This window comes from Myotis nattereri, assembly GCF_964212035.1.
Source record: "Myotis nattereri genome assembly, chromosome: 2".
Classification (NCBI taxonomy): domain Eukaryota; kingdom Metazoa; phylum Chordata; class Mammalia; order Chiroptera; family Vespertilionidae; genus Myotis; species Myotis nattereri.
This window is the reverse complement of record NC_138076.1, coordinates 29,076,461-29,089,132: the sequence shown is the minus strand read 5'-3', so window position 1 is coordinate 29,089,132 and position 12,672 is coordinate 29,076,461. Positions and strand designations below refer to the sequence as shown.

Here is a 12,672-nt window from a genome sequence, read left to right as displayed (position 1 = left end):
AAAATAATAGTTTTTTTACTATTATTTTATTCATAATAGTAAAAAAGTGGAAACAACACATTAACTGATGAATGGGTAAACATATAATGGAATATTAGCATTAAAAAAAGAATGGAGTACTGACACATGCTACAACATGGATGAACCATAAAAATACTTTGCTAAGTGAAAGAGCCAGACAAGTCATGTTGTGCAATCTCATTTATAGGAAAGGTTCAGGATAGGATAATCTAGAAATTACTGTCTGCCTCTAATTGGGAGACAGGGAGGGTGGATGGAGAGAATGGAAGTGCTAATGGGTATGAAGTTGCTTTTAGGATGATGATAATGTTCTAAAATTAGATCATAGTGACAGTTCTATGACTCTGTAAATATATTAACAACTGTTGAATTGTACACTTTAAATGGATGGATTTTATGGCATATTTACTCTCTGCCCTCCACCTCCCCTCATGTGGGTCACTGTTCCTTTTCCTGGAGGCAGACTGGAAAAGGTGCTGATGACTCACTGAACTCAACTCTCAGCTTCACCACTCCCTAAGCAGGTCACACCATCTCTGAACTCTTGTCTTCTCGTCTGTGGGATGGAAGCCAGAATGTCTGCTGTGCCTTTTTCTAGGGTTCTATGAGGTTTAATTAAGATGATACATTGAAAAGTTCCTTATAAAATTAAGGTTTGGGAAGATGGCCATAATTAATAAGCTCAGAATAAAACAGATACTCTGATTTTTTTTTTTTTAATGAACTGTGCATAATGAACCCAGAAAGAATGATTGTTTGTGTCCCTATAATTATGGAAGTCACACCTGCTGAATTTCCAGATTTTCAAATATTCTGGTCTGTGTGACACGCAACTTGGACTTCATGAAAGCTCTTCCTTAAGTTGGATTTTAATAAATGGTTATGGAAGAAAGCAGACAGTGTGGGGACAGAGAGACATAGCTGTAACAGTAGAAGACAGGGTTTTGTGCAACCTGGAGAAGTAATTGGGGTGGAAGAAGAGGGCAGAATCACAGCAGCAATCCAAGAAGTAATGTGCTTAATGGAAGGCAAAACTTAAATTCAAAAAATGACTACAGCATGAGTACCGATTGCCAGCCAAGTGTGGGGCCACTTTTATTGTAAGGCACGGCACACTTGCCTACTGCTGGTGTCCCTTTCTCCCAGCATCTATTGGTCTATTAATGTTCTTAAGTAAATTGTTTTCAGAAATACTTCAGACTCTGTATTAACAGCAGTGGTGACTGTCCACGTGTGAGCAGAGTGCTTGTTCTGTGACCCTTTGGTTTCTGATTGGCTCCATAGAGTATCTGTGTAAGCTGTAAACTCCCACTCTTACAGTTAACCAAAGTCTCTCCTTTAACCTTATTTTTGAAACATTCTCTTTTTGCCTGTTATAGAAAACCACTGATTGCTTGTGTGGAGAAACAGCTATTAGGAGAACATTTAACAGCAATTCTGCAGAAAGGTAAATTTTCTTACCTCTTGTATCAATTAAATTGAGTGATAGTCCTTAATGCATTAAGAAAGTAAGTGAAACATTATAAGTAGCAATATAAGGACATTTGTTATAAGACAATCTCTAAAAATCATTAAAAATAATGAACATATTAGCCCTTGAGAAAGTTAGTTAAGAAAAATATTGAAAAGCATGTGGTAGAACTACAGCTTAATCTGAAGTCAAATCAAATACTGTCCAGGCCGAAAGCTTCCTAGAGATTCCTCTAGACAACAGGTAGTTTGCAGCTGGGTACTTGTGCAGTGCTCATGGTCCATGTGCCTCTGTATTGTACCTGACATACAGGTGATGCTCGGAATGCTGCTGCAGGTGTAGATGTACATCACTGGCTGTTAGATTTTCATGGACTTCTTCCCATGCCCTTCAAGCAGCTGAGTGTCAGATAAACTGCCAGATGTGTGGTCAGCATAAGCCAGAGTACACTTTTCTACCCTGATTGTCCTGGAAAAATAAGCAAACAGAAAATAGAACACATTATATTGCTAATTTTACATGCCCCTTGTGATCCTAAAGCTTTGTTAAAGAGTAATTCAAATGTTGATGCTTTGCAGCAACAGTGAGACTATTTATAATACTCTAGTACTTATTGTTACTTCTTATAACTCGTAAGTATTTAATGTTACCATTTGAAAGTCATTTTGGAACTACAGAATGTTTCAAGGTATTGAACATAGATGCCAAAATCCTCAACAAAATCTTAGCAAATCGGATCCAGCAGTACATCAGAAAGATCATACACCATGACCAAGTAGGATTTATCCCAGGGATGCAAGGATGGTACAATATCCACAAATCAATAAACGTGATACATCACATAAACAAATTGAAAGAAAAAAACCACATGGTCATATCAATTGATGCAGAAAAAGCATTTGACAAAATTCAACACCCATTTTTGATAAAAACTCTCAGTAAGGCGGGAGTAGAAGGATCATACCTCAACATAATAAAAGCCATATATGACAGGCCCACAGCCAACATCATACTCAATGGACAAAAACTAACGCCATTTCCCCTAAGAACAGGAACAAGACAGGGATGCCCCCTCTCACCACTCCTGTTCAACATAGTACTGGAAGTGTTAGCCATTGCAATTCGGCAAGAAGAAGAAATAAAAGGCATCCAAATTGAAAAAGAGGAAGTAAAACTGTCCTTATTTGCAGATGACATGATATTATACATACAAAACCCTAGAGACTCCATCAAAAAGCTACTAGACTTAATACATGAATTTGGCAATGTAGCAGGATACAAAATTAACCCCAAGAAATCTGAGGCATTTCTCTACACCAGTAGTGAACTTTCAGAAAGAGAGATTATAAAAACAATCCCGTTTCCCATCGCACCAAAAAAATTAAGCTACCTAGGGATAAACTTAACTAAAGAGGTAAAAGACCTCTACTCAGAAAACTACAGGACGTTGAAAAAAGATATAGAGGAAGACATAAACAGATGGAAGAACATACCGTGTTCATGGATTGGTAGAATCAACATCATTAAAATGTCCATACTACCCAAAGCAATCTATAAATTCAACGCACTTCCCATTAAATTACCAACGGCATACTTCATAGATCTAGAACGAACTCTCCAAAAGTTCATCTGGAATAAAAAAAGACCCCGAATAGCTGCAGCAATCCTGAAAAAGAACAAAGTAGGTGGGATCTCAATACCAGATATCGAGATGTATTACAAAGCCACTGTTCTCAAAACTGCCTGGTACTGGCACAAGAATAGGCATATAGATCAATGGAATAGAATAGAGAGCCCAGAAATTGGCCCGAACCAATATGCTCAATTAATATTTGACAAAGGAGGCAAGAACATACAATGGAGCCAAGATAGTCTCTTCAGTAAATGGTGTTGGGAAAATTGGACAGATATATGCAAGAAAATGAAACTAGACCACCAACTTACACCATACACAAAAATAAACTCAAAATGGATAAAGGACTTAAATGTACGACAGGAAACCATAAAAATTCTAGAAGAATCCAAAGGCAACAAAATCTCAGACATATGCCGAAGAAATTTCTTCACTGATACAGCTCCTAGGGCACTTGAAACTAAAGAGAAAATGAACAAATGGGACTACATCAAAATAAAAAGCTTCTGCACAGCAAAAGAAACCATCAACAAAACAACGAGAAAACCCACTGTGTGGGAAAACATATTTGCCAATGTCATATCTGATAAGGGCCTAATCTCCAAAATTTATATGGAACTCATACAACTTAACAAAAGGAAGATAAACAATCCAATCAAAAAATGGACAAAGGCCCTACTTAGACACCTTTCAAAAGAGGACATTCAGAAAGCCAAGAGACATATGAAAACATGCTCAAAGTCACTAATCATCCGAGAGATGCAAATTAAAACGACAATGCGGTACCATCTCACACCTGTCAGACTGGCTATCATCAACAAGTCAACAAACGACAAGTGCTGGAGAGGATGTGGAGAAAAAGGAACACTTGTGCACTGCTGGTGGGAATGCAGACTGGTGCAGCCACTATGGAAGACAGTATGGAGTTTCCTCAAAAAACTTCAAATGGAACTCCCATTTGACCCTGTGATCCCACTTCTAGGAATATATCCCAAGAAACCAGAAACACCAATCAGAAAGGATATATGCACCCCTATGTTCATAGCAGCACAATTCACCATAGCTAAGATCTGGAAACAGCCTAAGTGCCCATCAGTAGATGAATGGATTAGAAAACTGTGGTACATCTACACAATGGAATACTATGCTGCTCTAAAAAGGAAGGAACTCTTACCATTTGCAGCGGCATGGATGGAACTGGAGAGCGTTATGCTAAGTGAAATAAGCCAGTCAATGAAAGAAAAATACCACATGATCTCACTCATTCATGGATAATAGAGACCATTATAAACTTTTGAATAATAATAGATACAGGGGCAGAGCTGCCTCAAACAGATTGTCAAACTGCAGCGGGAAGGCCGGGGAGGGTTTGGGGGCAGGAGGTAGGGGGGTAAGAGATCAACCAAAGGACTTGTATGCATGCATATAAGCATAACCAATGGACATATGACACTGGGGGATAAGGGAGGCTAGGGGACTGTCTAGGGCGGGGGGGGGGGGGGGGAAATGGACACATATGTAATACCCTTTGTAATACTTTAAGCAATAAAAAAAAAATTTTAAAAAAAATGTTTCAAGGTATTGAAAACCTTAAAGTTTAACTTTGGGGAGGCCCTAAATAGCACCCAAATATATTCTGGTTTGGATTCTACTTTGCTAGATAGTCAAAGTGGGACTTCCAAGTGAAACCACAATATAATCCCAGAAGAAGAAAGAATTGCATTGTTGAGCATCCATTGTACTTCATATAAATATCTTCTGGTCTTTGAACAACCCAGTGAAATCATTACCCCCATTTTACAAGTAAGAAAACTGAGGCTAACAACAGCTTGAACGTGGTGCCTCAAGTCACAGCTCCTAAATTGAGAGGCAGGGTGTAAGTGTGGATGTCTTTCTATGTATACCTCACTGAAAGCTAGAAAGCTGGTATACTTGCTCATGAATGAGGCCTCAACTTAATGGTCTACCTAATACAAATGCATTCAGAATTCATACTAGGTGTGTGTTTTTTAATGAGTCATTTTATAAGAGAAAAGGGGATTCAAGTAAATAGTAGGAATTTGCATACATTGTTTCAAGAAAATTATGAATTTTATATATAGGAGCTTAATCTAAATTTAATTAGAGGCATTGAAAAAATAGCTGTTATTTTTGAAGACATTAGTGTTTCAGTACAGTTATAAAGTTATTGCATTAGTAGATTGAAATGTAATTTAGAGAAATAAACATTGGAGCCCTTAGTGAGGATCTGTACTTTTAACCCACAGTGCATTGTGTGCATCTGTAAACCACCTCAGCGGGTGGACATTGTGCCCATTTATAGAAGAATCTGAGACTTTGTGAAGTAACATGACTAGCTCGCTGCTTTTCTAACTTAGCTGCCTCTCCATTGTTATCATAAAGCTGATATTTAGGAAATCTGTGAAAGTTCCGATGGTGGTGTGGTTTTATAAAATCTAAATACCTAAAACAGGAAAGAAGAACTTTTAAAATGCTGTGTTTAATCAATAGTAAATGGTTTTCTCTCACAGTGTATTATATCTATGGATAAAATTAATCATCTAAAAGATTACATTTATAGCATATTCTTTGACAATATACTTTTGGACTGGTGGATTAGATCAGAAGGAACTTGGAATCACGAACCTCCCAGGTCAAATAGTTGGTGTGAGCATTTTTCAGATTATTGCTACTTTAGTGAATTAAGAAGGCTTTAGTGCAAGAGTGGGGAACATCTGGCCCACAAGTCCTGTAAGGTCCGAGAAATCCTTTGATCTAGCCCTCCCAAGGTATTATGGGTGAGTTCATTAAATGTTTGACCAAATATAGCAAGCTAATTTTTAAGTTGATAAATTTATATGGGCTGCAAATGATGTTATAAATACCCAAATGGCCCTTGACAGAAAAAAAGTTCCCCACCCCTGCTTAGTGACATGAAGAAATAAAGAATACATTTCCCAGCATGGTTAGAAAAATGAGATTCACTTAATAGGATTTATCAGATATTGCACCAGAACAACTTGCCTGTGTAGAAATAAGCAATATTCCCTAATTTTTTATATTACATGTTAACTTTTTTGGTGGTGCATACTATTTTCTAGTTTAAGTATTATTCGCATTGACTTACTGATGTGATATGCTAACATTTACTGTGTGATCTCAGGACTTGATCACTTACTTGATGAGAACAGAGTGCCTGACCTCACTCAGATGTACCAGCTGTTTAGCCGAGTGAAGGGTGGGCAGCAGATCCTGCTTCAGCACTGGAGCGAGTACATCAAGGTGTGTGGGTTTTGTCTTGATAGTAATACCAACTGTGCTTTGTACAAGGGGTGGGTGGCTCATCTTCAGGATACTGCAATACCCTGGGCAAAGTGAACTGGACTGTTTGGAGGTACCTTTGTTTTTTCTAGCAGGTGATCAGGTAAATAGTAGTCTTCCATTTCTTTCCAGATCACTTGTGCAAACTTTTTAAAAAATACCTTTTTATTGGTTTTTAGAGAGGACGGGAGAGGGATAGAGAGATAGAAACATCAGTGAGAGAGAAACATCATCGATTGGCTGCCTCCTATATGCCCTCCACCAGGGATCTAGCTTGCAACCTGGACATGTGCCCTGACCGAGAATCAACCAGTGACCTCATGGTTCATGGGTTGATACTCAACCACTGAGCCACTCTGGCTGGGGCAGTGCAAACTTAAGATAACACAAACAGTGATAAACAGCATCCTGGTATAAACATGACTTGAAAGGCTGTTTGACTATTTGTCATCAGCATAAGTACATACGTTTCATTCTACAGTAGTCATTTTTGTGAATCTGCTTTTTAAACATACCTTTCTTTGCACAGTGAGAACTAGTGCACATTTTGGTAGGTTGATGTGTGTGCTACTTTATTTCCTAGCAATCTAGGATTTATTACTTAAACATTACTTTCATGTTTCTGTAGCATGCGTTATGTACATGTATGGTTATAAAAAAGGCAACCAAAGGATTCCTTGTGGTATCTTGACAGTGGTGAAGGTTACACAAATCTGCACAGGTGATAAAAACTAAATCCATACAAAAGTTAGTTTCAGTTAAAACTGGGACAATCTGGATAAGATGGGTAGATTGTATCAATACTAACATCCTGGTAGTGATGCTGCCCCATTGTTTTGCCAGATGTTATCATCAGAGGAAAATAGACAATGTCGTATTTCTACTGCTTGAGAATCTCTGTCACAAGGAATATTTCAGTGAGATAAAAAGATAAAGCTTTCATACTGCTTTTTGGAATATCAGGCCTGGAGTTAATTACTATTTTACATGTTGAAAGCTTGTACACACATGCGCACCACCACCTCAAGATTCTATACAACAATATTGAGCTAAAACTCATGACTGACTTAAGCTGGATTGGCAATGAAACTTTATGTTAAGGAAAGGCTAATTAATATAGATTTAGGATTTTGCCAACATGTAGTCCTCAAGGAACAGGAAACCTTAGCAATTTTTAGTTTGGGTAGTAAAAAATCAGTGATGTGACCACCGTTCCTGAGTGTCCATAAGATAAGGACAAAATAGGAAGTTAGATTCAGCACAGTGTCTCGTTATCAAAATAAAGCTGATCTTGGCAGTGTGTGTACATTATTTTTAAATGCAGTCAATACAAAGGGTAGAGTGAAAAGTAAGTCCCTCCCACCCCTGGTGGTCATAGTGTTAATAGTGTTCCTTTCCAGAAGGTATTGATGCTAATGTATTTCTACCTTTTCGCCAGTAGTCTGCCTTGACCTGCATAAATGATGTGTAGTGTATACTTAAGACCATTTTTTTTCCTTTCTTAATTTTTTCTTTTAATCCTCAGCCGAGAATATGGAGGGGGGGGGGGAGGGAGGGAAACTGAGAGAGAGAGAGAGAGAGAGAGAGAGAGAGAGAGAGAGAGAGAGAAACCCATCAATTGGTTGCTTTTTATATGTGCCCTAACTGGGGGTCAGGTATGTGCCCTGATCAGGAATCGACCCAGCAACCTTTCGGTGCACAGGATGACAGTCAACCACCTGAGCCACTGTGCCCGGGCAAGACTAGTTTTTCAAAAATATGTATTACATTGATTAATCATATTCAACACCTCTTCAGACTGGTAGTTTATGTCCTCAAACAGCTAACTATTATTGTCACACATAGAATTTTAGTAATATTTATTTTAATGTAGCATTTTTGATTTAAAATACAGGCTAAAAACCATGCTGTTTATAGTTAGAAGTGAAGGAGAAAGAAAACTATAGCCACGAAGTCCAAATGGATGTGTTGATGGGTATTAATATCTATTTGAGGAATTCATATGCAAAAAGTTCTTCAAAAAAACAATAGAAAATGTTCCAGGGATTTATAAATTCTTCCAGAAGCAGAATTGTAACACTCTTTGTGGTTTCAGTTACCTGTAGTCACTTGTGTTCCAAAAACATTAAATGGAAAATTTCAGAAATAAGCAGTTCATAAATATTAAATTGTGAGCCATTCTGAGTAGCATGGTGAAATCTCAGCCTGTCCCACTTGGGATATGAGTCATCCCTTTGTTCAGCATATCCACCCAGTATATACTATCCACCCATTGGTCACTTAGTACACAGTGCTTGGGGTTTAGATAACCCTTATTTTACTTAATAATGGCCTAAAATGCAAGAGTGGTGATACTGGCAATCAGATAATGCCAAAGAGAAGCCTTAAATTGTATGTATGTATAGGAAAAAACTGTGTGTGTACACACACACGTGCACAATATATATGGTTCAGTGCTCTTCATGGTTTCAGATAACTACTTGGATCTTGGAACATGTCCCCCAAAGATAAGGGGGGAACTACAGTATTCACTTAATTTTTAGAATGCAGACTGAATTTATGAAATTTTTCCACTGTCATGATTGTTTAATAGCAGGAGAAAATAATATGTGGTATCATAAACCTGTTGATGACTTGGTGTGTGTTTGTTTTTGTAGACTTTTGGGACAACGATTGTTATCAATCCTGAAAAAGATAAAGATATGGTCCAGGACCTGCTGGATTTTAAGGACAGAGTGGACCATGTGATAGAAGTCTGCTTTCAGAGGAATGAGAAGTTCATCAACTTGATGAAGGAATCCTTTGAAACGTTTATCAACAAGAGGCCAAATAAGCCTGCAGAACTGATCGGTAGAGAAACATGTTTCTATACATTTTTTTAATATGTGAAAGTAAGGCATAACTCAAGCAAAATTTTTTCTCAGAATATTCAAGCTCCTGCCCTGGCTGGTGTGGCTCAGTTGATTGGAGCATCACCCGGTACACTGAAGAGTGGCAGGTTCGATACCCGGTCAGGGCGTATACCCAGGTTGCGGGTTCACTCTGAGAAGCAACCATTCGATGTTTCCCTCAAATTGATGTTCTGTCCCTCTCCCTCTAAAATACTCAGATGAGAATTAAAAATACCTTTTTTTCCCAAGCTCTTCATGCTAGGGGAAGAATTTGTATCACACCTTATTAGGGGACACATTTTCAAAAAACCATATATACACGTGTGTTATTTATATATATATATATATATATATTTATATATATATATTTATATATATATATATACATATCTGTATGTATACAGTACATGGTATTTCCATAGGGAGAATGTAGTAGTAATTCTGTAAGAAATGAGGTTTGTCTTCACAAAGAAAAAGGTCCTCTGCCCATTTTTTAATTGGGTTGTTTGTCTTCCTTTTGTTGAGTTGTATGAGTACTTTATATATTTTGGAAATTAACCCCTTATCAGCTGTATCATTGGCAAATATGTTTTCCCATACAAGAGGTTACCTTTTCATTTTGATGCTGGTTTCTTTTACTGTGCAGAAGCTTTTTAGTTTGATGTAGTTCCATTTGTTTATTTTTTTCCTTTGTTCTCTTGTGCTAAGGATGTATCTGTGAAAAATCTGCTATGTGAGATGTCTGATATTTTGCTGCCTATGTTTTTTTCTAGGATTTTTATGGTTTCACACTTACATTTAAGTCTTTTATCCATTTTGAGCTTATTCTTGTATATGGTGTAAGATGGTGATCTAGTTTCATTTTTTTGCATGTACCTGTCCAATTTTCCCAACACCATTTATTGAAGAGACTGTCTTTACTCCATTGTATAATCTTGCCTCCTTTGTCAAATATTAATTGAGCATAATAGTTTGGGTCAATTTCTGGGGTCTCTGTTCTCTTCCATTGATCTATATGCCTGCCTGTTCTTGTGTCAATACCAAGCTGTTTTGAGTACAGTGGCTTTGTAGTATAGTTTGATATCCAGTATTGTGATTCCCTCCAACTTTTTTCTTCTTTCTCAAGATTGCTGTGGCTATTTGGGGTCTCTTTGGTTCCATATGAATTTTTGGAGTATTTATTCTAGATCTGTGAAATTTGCCATTGGTATTTTAATAGGGACTGCATTGAATCTATAGGTGGCTTTAGGTAGTATGTACATTTTAATGATGGTTAATTACCAACCCGTGAACACGGTATATTTTTCCACTTGTTTATATCTTCTGTCTCTTTTTCCAACATCCTGTAGTTTTCTGAGTACAGGTCTTTTACCTCCTTGGTTAAGTTTATTCCTAAGTATCTTAACTTTTTTGTTGCAGTGATAAATGGATTTTTTTTTTTTCTCTTTCTAAGAGATCATTATTGGTGTATAAAAGTGCCATTGATTTCTAGGTGTTAATTTTGTATCCTGCTGCATTGCAGAATTCGTTTATTAATCTAGTAATTGTTTTGGTGGAGTCTTTAGCGTTTTCTAAGTACAATATCATGAAGACAAACAACCCAATTAAAAACTGGAGAGCCCTAGCCAGTGGTCGGCAGACTGCAGCTCGCGAGCCACATGCGGCTCTTCGGCCCCTTGCGTGTGGCTCTTCCGCAAAATACCAACTTCTGCGAATGGGCCACGAAGTTTTGATCACACTGTACATGCGCGCCCGCCCGTGGTATTTTGGGGAAGAGCCACACTCAAGGGGTCAAAGAGCCACATGTGGCTCACGAGCTGCAGTTTGCTGACCACCGCCCTAGGCAGTTTGACTCAGTGGATGTCGGCCTGCGGACTTGAAGCGTCCCAGGTTTGATTCCAGTCAAAGGCACATGCCCAGGTTGTGGGCTCGATCCCCTGTAGGGTGTGTGCAGGAGGCAGTCAATCAATGATTCTCTCTCATCATTGATGTTTCTCTCTTTCTCTCCCTCTCCCTTCCTCTCTGAAATCAATAAAAATATATTTAAAAAAAAATATTGGAGAGAGGACCTGAATAGATGCTTCTCCAAAGAGGACATACAAATGTCCAAGCGACATATGAAAAAATGCTCAACATCCCTAATTATGAGAGAGATGCAAATGAGAATGACAATGTGGTACCACCTTATACCTGCCAGAATAGCTACCATCAATAAATCAACAAATAATAAGTGCTGGCAAGGATGTGGAGGAAAAAGGAACTGTAGTACACTGTTAGTGGGAATGTAGACTGGTACAACCACTATGGAAAACGGTGTAGAGTCCCTCAAAAAATTAAAAATGGAACTGCCATTTGACCCAGTAATTCCACTTCTATGAACATATCCTAAGAAGCCTGAAACCAATCAGAAAGAATATCTGCAACCTTATGTTCATGGCAGCATTATTTATAGTAGCTAAGATCTGGAAACATCCCAAGTGCCCATCAGTAGATGAGTGGTTAAAAAAGCGGTGGGACATTTACACAATGGAATATATGCAGCTGTAAGAAAGATCTCTTACCCTTTGAGACAGCATGGAGGGATGTGGAGAGTAATATGCTAAGTGAAATAGGCCAGTCAGAGAAAGACAAGTATCACATGATCCCACTTATATGTGGAATCTAATGAACTTAATAAACTGATGAACAAAATAGATCCAGAGACATAGAAGCATGGAGCAGACTGAAGTATTTCAGAGGGAAGGATGGCTCGGGCAGGAAGAGATTAAACAAAGAACTTACATAACCCATGGACAGACAATAGTGCTGTGAATGCCTGGGGAAGGGCTGGAGAGGGCGGAGTGGGTAAACAGGGATGGGGAAGGGGACATCTATATATTTTCAATAATAAAGATAAGTTAGAAAAAGAAAAAAAGGGACAAAGATTTAGCCTAGTCTGCATTTCCTGTTCTAACAGTCCCAGATCTATAGTTTATAGAAATAAACCTTGAACCTCTGACTTGATTACTTATAATTTCTGCTCAAAAATTGGATTGAAGTTTGTTGTATAGGATGCCTCTGTATTATGATGATGCCTTTATCAATCTCCAAATAATATTTAACATGAGATACTATTAGTCACTATCTTTGCATTCTCTGATTAGTATTAAAATAGGATTAAATTGCATGGGATCTCAAAAGAACATATTTTGAGATGAAACAGGTTTTTTTAAATATAAATGCACTCTCTGTATATGAGTCCTCCTTTATCAGACATATGGTTGGCAAACATTTTTCCCAGTTTGTAACTTGTGTTTTAATTCTTTAATGAAGATTCTGTCCTTTCTCCAGTATTT

The 12,672-nt window shown here is 37.8% G+C and overlaps 1 protein-coding gene across 1 annotated transcript in view; it reads left to right on the top strand.

The window, feature by feature from the left end:
* CUL4A (cullin 4A) overlaps positions 1 to 12,672 on the top strand; it is a gene marked incomplete at its 5' end in the record, with an annotated part of 66,289 nt that overhangs the window by 29,136 nt on the left and 24,481 nt on the right. Inside the window, 3 exons of the mRNA XM_081085054.1 lie at positions 1,401 to 1,468; positions 6,289 to 6,407; positions 9,104 to 9,296. Of these exons, the coding sequence (XP_080941180.1) occupies positions 1,401 to 1,468; positions 6,289 to 6,407; positions 9,104 to 9,296 (380 nt within the window). The remainder of the gene's footprint in view (positions 1 to 1,400; positions 1,469 to 6,288; positions 6,408 to 9,103; positions 9,297 to 12,672) is intronic.